Here is a 10,553-nt window from a genome sequence, read left to right on the forward strand (position 1 = left end):
TGCCAGGCGTTGTGGCGGGCGCCTATAGTCCCAGCTACTCAGGAGGCTAAGGCAAGAGAATCATTTAAGCCCAAGAGTTTGAGGTTTTTATAAGCTGTGATGCCACGGCACTCTACTGAGGATGACATAATGAGACTGTGCCTCAAAGAAACAAACAAACAAAAATAACCAAGCAGTTAACAAATCACAAGTTTATTACAGGTGTGTGAACAAACACCTGTAGACTGAGGCAGGAACTGAAGACTGGAAATAACTGATGCATATTATTATGCATAAGACAGTGGGAGTAAAAACTTTTATGAGTAGGCTACTGGACACCCTTATTCCCATACCATCTTTTAGGAAACAAACACATTAGTCCACATTAGGACTTCGAGGGCACAACCCACAGAAGTTGGGAAATTACCTAAAATTTTACTAAAAAACTTTTTCCCTCTCATTAACTATCTGAGAAAACTGGCAGCCAAGCTTGTTCTCATCCCATATACATTGATTTGCCCCTCCACCAGACTTGGCAAAGAAAACAATTCTTAATATGATAGCTACTGTAGGGAAAACTGGTTCTTTGGAGCTGTTTAAATGTAGGTTTCAGCCTGGCACGGTGGCTCATGCCTGTAATGTGAACACTCTGGGATGCCTGAGCTAAGGAGTTCAAGACCAGCCTGAGCAAGAGGGGAACCCTGCCTCTACTAAAAATACAAAAGGCGCCTGTGGCTTAAAAGGATAGGGCACCAGTCCCATATGCCGGAGGTGGCAGGTTCAAACCCAGCCCTGGCCAAAAACTTCAAATAAATAAATAAATAAATAAAAATTTTAAAAAATATACAAAAACTAGCTGGCCATTGTGCTCAGCACCTATAGTCCCAGCTACTCGGGAGGCTGAGCCAAGTGGATCACTTGAGCCCAAGAATTTGAGGTTGCTGTGACCTATGATACCAGGGTACTCCACCCAGGGCCACAGAGACTCTGCCCCCCTCCCCCAAAAAATGTAGCTTTCATGATTGGATGTGGATGACCATATTTATTCAGTCCAACAGGACACAAAATACACCAGCCATATTAAGGGGAAATCACTCATTTATTGTTTAAAGATCGCAAGACAGTATCAGAATTTCTGTAGCACAATTAAATGTTTTACTTTTCTGACAAAGCAGAGTACAATAGAAAAAACAATTAGTTTCCAGTAATATCTATATCTCTATTCAGAATTAAGTCTTCTACAGACATGTCAACCTGGAAACAAAAGCCTGTTACAATAAGCAAAGCTTCAACCAGAGCGGCTACTTCACGTGCCAGGAAAAAGTCCATCCCTATAGGAGGAATGATGTGCTATGTAAAATGGCTGTAAGATAACAGCCTTGAGGGCATTGGAAGTATATTCTCCTATTCCACATTAAGTAGTTCTGTGAATGTCAAATATCAGTTTATTTGCAACCATGATGATAACCTTTAACTGATATTTAAACCAGGTAAAAAATAAATTAAGACATCCCTTAACTGATGTTCCTTGATTTACATTATTAGAAGGTACACAGTTCATTAACATGTAATTCGGGTTCAGAATTACATTTGAGAATCCTTGCTCAGAATTTGGTTAGCAGTAAGAATCTTTCAGAGATTCAAGTTCTTATTAATAATAATTTGTCAGCTAGGATACATTCAGGCATCAGCTGCAACTACACAATAGATGCACTGCCTCAGAGCTTTGGAAAGACATAATCTAGAACACTACTAGCAGACAAAAAATTATCTGCAACTGGATAGCATAAGTGCAGTACAGCAAGATAAAACATATATTCATATGTTGGCTTAAGCCCCAAGCCCTCAACCCTTTGTTGAAATTCAATAATTTTATTCCTATGGTTTTTAATACCAGTAACTCAAGCTCTAGTAAGGCTAAAGTCTAATTTATACTCCAAACCAAGTAGCACTGCAGTCTGCTACTACTGAAGCTGAATCAGTACAGACTCTACGACCTCAAGTCTGAAACACAGTTATTATAATACCCTACAAAGTCTGAAAAATAATTACTTATAAGCATAAATGGTCCTTCAGAGATCTTACCTATGTTTCTCAGCAAAAGTTACCTAATATACTGAAGATAACTACAACTTACTGATCAAATATTTGAATACTTATACTTACCTGGGATTTCATTTCTGCTGAAAGAAATAGGAAGAACAGGACTCACTTTAAAAAAAAAAAAAACTCTAGAAAGGAAGGTAAAAATCTTATCACACACTATTACTTTTGGAAGCAGCATAGAAGGGGCAATCAGGGATAAAACACTGGTGAAACAGGTCAATATTAGGCAAAAAAAATCTGCATTATTATCAATGACAGTACCACAACTGTGCCCTTCATAATTAATAATCACTCCTAAGAACCTTCATTTGGCACCAGATGGTATGTTTAAGAGAAACACTCTGGGATATTTTGAAACAGACTTGGTTTTGTTAACTGAGAAATAGGAGAAATTTTAAGGAGGGAAGGAGAGAAGGAAATGGGAAATGGACCAGAAAATTTTTTCAGTCATCATCTAGTTACCTCATCTAAACCAACAAAGCACTGATAGCTCCAAACATCAGGTCAGACACTAAAACAACTGATATAGGCTCAAGTGGTTTATAAAACCTATAAAAAGACTACACCAGCAAGTCCCCATTGATCTGTCAGAGTTCAGAAACTAAAAAAGCGAGTAAGATTTTAGCTTAAAACCTTATTCTCAAGAGAATCATATGCACTGCACGTGAATAAAAAACACCTGAAACCAAACATTGTTAAAAGCTCAAATACCCAAAATATAAAGAAAAAAACTTAATTCAGAAGACTCAATCAAATCCATAGAATCACAAAACACACCTGGACAATCTGTATCTCCCCTCCACACTAACCATCCCATGGAAGACCAAGGGAGAACAGAACTTCCAGACCTATGCACCACCTGGTTGCTGCAAAATATTATGGAGATTCCTGTGGAACAGCAGTTTCCCATCTCTGTGTCTCTCCCTATCAGGCAGGAAGCAAGTCTGGCTGTGCTATTCTATTACCATTATTCTGTCACCCATCTGCAACATGGTATTGTACAGATAAGTAAGAAGTATGTTATCTATTTCCCTTTCCCCCAGAAGGTTGAGGCTCAGGATTGGGGATAATTCTCCTGTGCACGGTCTTTATTTAGGCTGACTCAGTGACTTCGACAGGCTTAATCATGTGGTCAGGTTTGTTGCCAGCTGCATAATGCTCCCACATCTGTAGATAGAGCCGTTCTAGTTCCACTGTGTATTGTTTGGTGTTGAACAGAGGGCTAGATATTCTCTGCTTCCAAACTTTGCCACGAATTTTCTTCAGACTGGGTAATAAAAAAAGAGAACCAAGTTTACAAGTCAGAAGAGAAACTCAGAACGAAACCCTATAAATAGTCACCTTTAGAGCAAAATACATGAATAATAACCTTCATGCTATCTTCTTTTCTTTTTCTTTTGAGACAGTCTCAAGCTGTCCCCCTGAGTAGAGTGCTATGGCGTCATAGCTCACAGCAACTTTCAACTCAGGCTCAAGCAATCCTCTTGCCTCAGTTTTTCTATTTTTAATAGAGGCAGGGGTCCCGCTTTTGCTCAGGCTGGTTTCAAACTCATGAACTCAGGCAACCCACCCACCTTGGCCTTCCAGTGTGCTAGGATTACAGGTGAGCCACCACGCCTGGCCTGCTATCTTCTTTTCTGATTGGCCTGTTACCTCAATGCCAAAAAAAGTGAAGGGTCACAGCTAACATAATGCTAAAACTTACAACCGAGTTTACCCCCATGTCCTCTGAAAAAAGTTAGCTCTTTTCTAAACAAGTATATCCAAAGGATATCATGCTTTCTCCATTGCACCTCATTTCTAACTTTGAAATAAAAAGGGCTTGGCACTTGTGGCTCAAGTGGCTGCGGTGCCAACCATATACACCTGAGCTGGCGTGTTCAAATCCAGCCTGGGCCGCCAAACAATGACAGCTGCAACTAAAAAATAGCCGGGTGTTATGGCGGCACCTACAGTCCCAGCTACTTGGGAGGTGGAGGCAGGAGAATCGCTTGAGCCCAGGATTTGGAGGTTGCTGTAAGCTGTGATGCCACCCACGGCACTCTTCCCAGGGCAACAGCTTGAGGCTCTGTCTCAAAATAAATAAATAAAATAAAAAGAATTGACAATGGAATGTAATTATTCCTATGTACTATGTTTTAGAATACAAACTGTTTTACTTTGTGGTAGCAATGTGTGTATTAAGAAGTGTAAGGCTTGGCGCCTGTAGCTCGGTGGTTAGAGGGCTGGCCACATACACACAGGCTGGTGGTTTCGAACCCAGCCCTGACCTGCTAAATTCAGCCCAGGCCTGCTAAACAACGTTGACAACTGTTAACAAAAAAAAAAAAATAGCCAGGTGTTGTGGTGGGCCCCTGTAGTCCCAACTACTTAGGAGGCTGAGGCGAGAGAACTGCTTAAGCCCAATAATTTGAGGTTGCTGTGAGCCATTACGCCACGGCACCCTACTGAGGAGAACATAGTGAGATCCTATCTCAAAAAAATAAAAAAAAAAGTTTAAATGTTCGGAGCCCTCTGACCTATCTATTGATAACATTTTTCTTTTTTCCTTTTTGAGACAGTCTCTCATTTTGTCACCCTCAGTAGAGTGCCATGGCGTCACAGCTCACAGCAACCTCAAATTCTTGGGCTTAAACAATTCTATTGCCTCAACCTCCCAAGTACCGTGTTTCTCCCCAAGTAAGACCTACCCAAAAAATAAACCCTGGCCGGATTTCTATGCATTTGTTAAATATAAGCCCTACCCCAATAATAAGACCTAGGGATGCATATCGGTGCGGAGCAGTAAAAAGACTGGAATACTTTTATCTGCCACAGCTCCTTTCTCGGAGCCGTTGGCACTTGCGCAGGTGCGGTCGCAGGCATCCTATTGCGCACATGCGAACGGCTAGGGGAAAGGAGTTCACACATCACTAGCGCCAGCCCCACCGAGGTCGGCTCCCCCTGTCAGGTTCCAGAAGAAGATGACTTAACTGTATTTGAATAAATGTAGATTGTTGTATTACACTTAATAAAAATAAGACATCCTCTGAAAATAATTCCTACTGTGTCTTCTTGAGAAAAAATAAATATAAGACAGTGTCTTATTTTCGGGGAAACACAGTAGCTGGGAGTACAGGTGCCTGCCATAATGCCCGGCTACTTTTAGACATGAGGTCTTGCTCTGGCTCTCACTGGTCTCAAACCTGTGAGCTCAGGGCAATCCACCCACCTTGGCCTTCCAGAGTGCTAGGATTACAGGCATTAGCCACTGCGCCCAGCCACACTTTCAAACCACTAAAAAAAGAAATAATCAGATGCAAAGACAACATGACCATCCAAAGACATTCACTAAAGCATCATTTATAATAGTTAAGGCATAAATGCAAGATGAAATATTCAGTTTATGAAGATTTTAATTAAACAGGAAAACACTCAAGGGAAGAAATAAATGGTATGTCTATTGCTATAATTTTCCACTTATATTTGAACTGAGTTGTATATTTAGAAATTAAAAACTATGCTTGATGCCAGGTACAGTAGCTCACACCTGTAATCCTAGCACTCACTGGGGGGGGGGGGCAAAGCAAGAGGACAGCTTGAGCGTAGGAGTTCGAAACCAGACTAAGCAAGAGCAAGACCCCATATCTACAAAAAAAAAAGAAAAAAAAAAATAACCAGGCTTTCTGGCAGGCGTCTGTAGTGCTAGCTGATTGGGAGGCTCGGGTAGGAGATCACCTGAACCCAAGAATTGGAGGTTTCTGTGAGCTAAGACACCACAGCACACTACCAAGAGTGACCAAGTGAGACTGTCTCAAAAAAAAAAAAAAAGACAGAAAGAAATACATACTACTCAGCAATAAGGAATGAACTTGCTGAGTGAAAGAAGCCTTTGTGAATGAATACTATATTGTTCCATTTGGGTAAAGTATTAGAAAGCAAAAACTATAGTATAAAAAAATCTAGAACAGTGGTCTTTTGGGGGATGAATGAGGAGGATTGCTGAGAAAGAAGAAGGGATGAACTTTCTAGAATGACAATGTTCTGTATATTTATGGGATTTGGGTTACACAGGTACTTGTTTATTTCACAACATATAAGTTCTGCCTTGGCCAGGTATAGTGGCTCATACCTGTAATTGTAGCACTTTGGAAGGCTGGAGACGGGAGGCTTGCTTGAGCCCAGGAGTCTGAAGTTGCTATGAGCTAGGACACCTCAGCACTCATGGCTAAATGAATAAAAACTAAAAACTTTCATAACAAAATATTGTGGAGAAGTATTTTATGTCTCTTCCAGAGACCCTCTCTAGAGGCACTCAGAATGGTGCAGTGTTTGATATACCATTGTAGGCTTCCTCCAATACAGCCTCTAACAAAACTAGGCTGTCCCCAACCTCTGGTAATAGAATTGTTTACCTTTATACCAAGAAGGTTGGGAAAGTACCAAAATCCTCATATGGCATATGCCCAGGCAAGACTTCAAGGGGTTTGCACTGAGACTTAAAAGTTCTTATGAGGTTGTCTAAAACAAAAAAACATGTCAGCAGGGCCTATGGAGGTTCCATGTGTTCTAAGAAAATCACTTGAGGCCAACAGTTTGAGGTTGCTGTGAACTATGATGCCATAGCACTCTACTGAGGGCGACAAAGTAAAACTATGTCTCAAAAAAAAAAAAACATGCTTTCCTTATTGAGGAGCAGAAAATCATTGTGAAAGTGTTGAAGGTGGGCGGCGCCTGTGGCTCAGTGAGTAGGGTACCAGCCCCATATACCAAGGGTGGCAGGTTCAAACCCAGCCCCAGCCAAACTGCAACAAAAAAATAGCCAGGTGTTGTAGCAGGCACCTGTAGTCCCAGCTACTCGGGAGGCTGAGGCAAGAGAATCAAGAGCTGGAGGTTGCTATGAGCTGTGATGCCATGGAACTCTACCGAGGGCGATGAAGTGAGACTCTGCGTCTCTTAAAAAAAAAAAAAAAGTGTTGAAGGCACAAGCAGAGTCAGAAAGCTAAATTTAAAAAAATGAAGATTTTTTTTTTTTTTTAGAGACAGAGTCACACTTTATCGCCCTTGGTAGAGTGCTGTGGCATCACAGCTCACAGCAACCTCAGACTCTTGGGCTTAAGCAATTCTCTTGCCTCAGCCTCCCAAGTAGCTGGGACTACAGGCGCCTGCCACAATGCCTAGCTATTTTTCGTTGCAGTTTGGCTGGGGCTGAGTCCAAACCCGCCACCCTTGGTACACGGAGCCGGCGCCCTACCCACTGATCCACAGGCACCCCCCAAAATGAAAAATTTTTTTTTGAACAATACAAATTAAAAGATTTTTTACAAAAGTATTTTATGAACTGAACTAAGTTCTAAAAGGCTAGTAAAAAATTTTAAATACACTACATTGTTTACTGTATTTATCTCTGGGCTGATGGCCATGAATCTTAATTTTTTTTTTAAATGCGTAAGCTCAAAATTTTCATCGAAATCTATGATTTTCAATGGAGAAAATTTTGGAAATAAATAGCTAACATCTGTTGAATGCTTACTATGCTTAATCCTCATAAGATTTCGTTAAACTCCATTTTGCACATAGAGAAATCAAGGCACACAGAGATTAATTTATCCAAAGTCATAAATCTTTTTAGGGGGAGAACTTAGATTCACTCAGGCAGTATAACTCAAAAAGCATGCTTCTGGGCGGCACCTGTGGCTCAAAGGAGTAGGGCGTTGGCCCCATATGCTGGAGGTGGCGGGTTCAAACCCAGCCCTCGCCAAAAACTGCAAAATAAAAAAATAAAAAAAAAACATGCTTCTTCAACTCCTATGTAATATACTACTTCTCAAAAAAACATAGAAAAAAAAAATCAACCATAATACCCAAAGAAAAACCTCACTTAAGAAATACTATGTCAGGCTTGGTGCCCATAGCTCAGAGAGTAGGGTGCCAGCCACATACACCAAGGGCCCAGCCCAGTCCTGCTAAACAACACTGACAACTGCAATGAAGAAATAATCCAAGGGCGGCGCCTATGGCTCTGTAAGTAGGGCGCCAGCCCCATATACTGAGGGTGGTGGGTTCAAACCTGGCCTGGGCCAAACTGCAACAAAAAAAATGGCTGGGTGTTATGGCGGGCACCTGTAGTCCTAGGTACTTGGGAGGCTGAGGCAGGAGAATCACCTAAGCCCAAGAAATGGAGGTTGCTGTGAGCTGTGATGCCACATCACTCTACTGAGGGCAACAGCTTGAGAGTCTGTCTAAAAAAAAAAAAAAAAAAAAAAGAAACACTATTTCATTGTATGGATAAAGCCTCATTTATCTAAGCATCATCCCTCTAATTCCTACCCATTTTCAAGCAGATAAATCAGACTTATATGGGGCTGGCGTCCTACTCACTGAGCCATAGGCGCTACCCATACTTTTTTATTTCTTATGCTACAGTGAAGAAGTGACAGAATTAGGGTCAAAGACCTGACTTTTTTTTTTCTTCTGAGACAGGGTTATTTTGCCCTTTTGGTAGAGTGCCACAGGATCACAGCTTACAGCAACCTCTAACTCCTGGGCTTAAGCAATTCTCTTGCCTCAGCTTAGCAAGTAGCTGGGACTACAGGCGCCTGCCACAATACCCAGCTATTGTTGTCGTTGTTGTTGTTATAGCTGTAGTTGATGTTTAACAGCCCCGGGCCGGGTTTGAACCCGCCAGCCCTAGTGTATGTGGCCAGTGCCCTAATGGCTGAGCTACAGGCACTGAGTGAGCTCTGACATACATTTATTTATTTATTTATTTAGGCCGGGGCTGGGTTTGAACCCACAGCCTCTGACATATGGGGCCAGCGCTCTATTCCTCTGAGCCACAGGTGCCGCCCCCGACCTTTTTTGAGGCTCTAAAAACTATGAGGAAAGGGTTAAGCCAATTTCCTCAGCAATATATGAAAAGGCCAGTGCCTCAATGCTCCCTCAATGACATATTAAACTCTTTATTTTATAAGCAAATAATACATATACCTCAATATTATTTTAATTGGCATTTCTACTAGAGACTGAAACATTTTCTTGTTAACCACTTGTACTTCCTCTTCAGTGAGTTATCTCGTCATTTTCTTGCTTCCTATTAGGGGATTTAAAATTTAAATGTTGTTCAGTCTTTATATAGGCAGGCTACTAATACTCTGACATATGAAACAAAGATTTTCTTTCTCCTTCTTGTTTGCCTTTTAATTTTCTCTCATTTTTTTTTTAGCCTCTTACTCTGTACATTGTAAAACCTATTTATGAGAGTTTAAAAAATCCTTCTTCCATCCAGAGATCATACAACTAATTCACCTATTTTTTTTTTTTTTTGAGACTAGAGTCTCAAGCTATCGCCCTGGGTAGAGTGCTGTGGCTTCACAGCTCACAGCAACCTCAAACTACTGGGCTTAAGCAATTCTCTTGCCTCAGCCTCCCAGGTAGCTGGGACTATAGGCAACCCCCCCCCACAATGCCGGGATATTTTTTGTTGTTGTTGCAATTAACATTGTTGCTTTAGCTGGCACTGGCCGGGTTTGAACCCAGCCTCAGTGAATGTGGCCAGCGCCCTACCCACTGAGCTACGGGTACCACCTATTTCCCTTATTTTATGGTTTCATTTTGTTATTGCTATTTTCTCTCTACTTTATCATAATATATTCATGGAAAAGCTTACTTACTATTCTAGATCAGTTCCCAGTTTCACAGCTATATCTTCATATTCTTGTCTACTTTTAGCAATAAGTTCAAGACAACCTAAGCAAGTAAGCTGGGAAGCTGCAACTCGAGAAGCAAGAGTCTCTCCTGTAATACAAAAGATAACAATTGCACACCTGAGAGTGTAAATAACAGAGTTATCAATTTATGTTAACCATCCACAGAAAGCAGATGAAGAGAACTGAACCTAGTGTTAACAACTTCAATAAGTTTCAGGATCTATCATCTTTCCTTAAATGTTGCTTCTAGTACAATAATTTCACCTGTAAGCATCTCCAACTAAAGGATATTTTTTAAAGTATGAAGAAGATTCCAATGATCTATCAGCAACTTGCCTGGCATAGTCACCATGGGTGTCCCTGCCCAGAGGACATCCATCCCGGTGGTGTGCCCATTACAAAGTGGAGTGTCCAAGCAGACGTCTGCTAGCTGGCCTCTTCTGACATGTTCTTCTTTAGGAGCCACCGGTGAAAAAATGATACGGTTTTGAGGAAGGCCCATGTTTTGTGCATACTGTTGAATATTAGGTTCCCCTACCGCTGGAAAACGCAACAGCCAGAGTACACTATTGGGAACACGCTTGAGAATCTAAAATAGGGAAAAGGAAAATAATTAATAACAGATTGCCCCTCCTTTTCTTTCTTTCTTTTTTTTTTTTTTTTGAGATAGAGGCTCCAGCTTTCATCCTGAGTAAAGTGCTGTGCCATCACAGCTCACAGCAACCTCTACCTCCTGGGCTCAAGCAATTCTCCTGCCTCTGCCTCCCAAGTAGCTGGGAC

At 41.3% G+C, this 10,553-nt stretch overlaps 1 protein-coding gene across 3 annotated transcripts in view; it reads right to left on the reverse strand.

Annotated features, from left to right (window-relative positions):
• Positions 1–1,059: 1,059 nt before the first annotated feature.
• Positions 1,060–10,553, reverse strand: part of OGT (O-linked N-acetylglucosamine (GlcNAc) transferase) — a 63,709-nt gene continuing 54,215 nt past the window's right edge. For 2 of the 3 annotated variants that reach the window (XM_003801740.3, XM_003801739.2), the window contains exons 20-22: positions 10,110–10,362; positions 9,738–9,861; positions 1,060–3,352 (exon numbers count right to left, since the gene is read on the reverse strand). In XM_003801740.3, coding sequence (XP_003801788.1) covers positions 3,178–3,352; positions 9,738–9,861; positions 10,110–10,362 — 552 coding nt within the window. In that variant the 3' untranslated portion in view covers positions 1,060–3,177. The remainder of the gene's footprint in view (positions 3,353–9,737; positions 9,862–10,109; positions 10,363–10,553) is intronic. The other variant, XM_023508035.1, reaches the window with a different exon arrangement.

Source organism: Otolemur garnettii, unplaced genomic scaffold (assembly GCF_000181295.1).
Source record: "Otolemur garnettii isolate 467f Iridium unplaced genomic scaffold, OtoGar3 scaffold00219, whole genome shotgun sequence".
Lineage (NCBI taxonomy): Eukaryota > Metazoa > Chordata > Mammalia > Primates > Galagidae > Otolemur > Otolemur garnettii.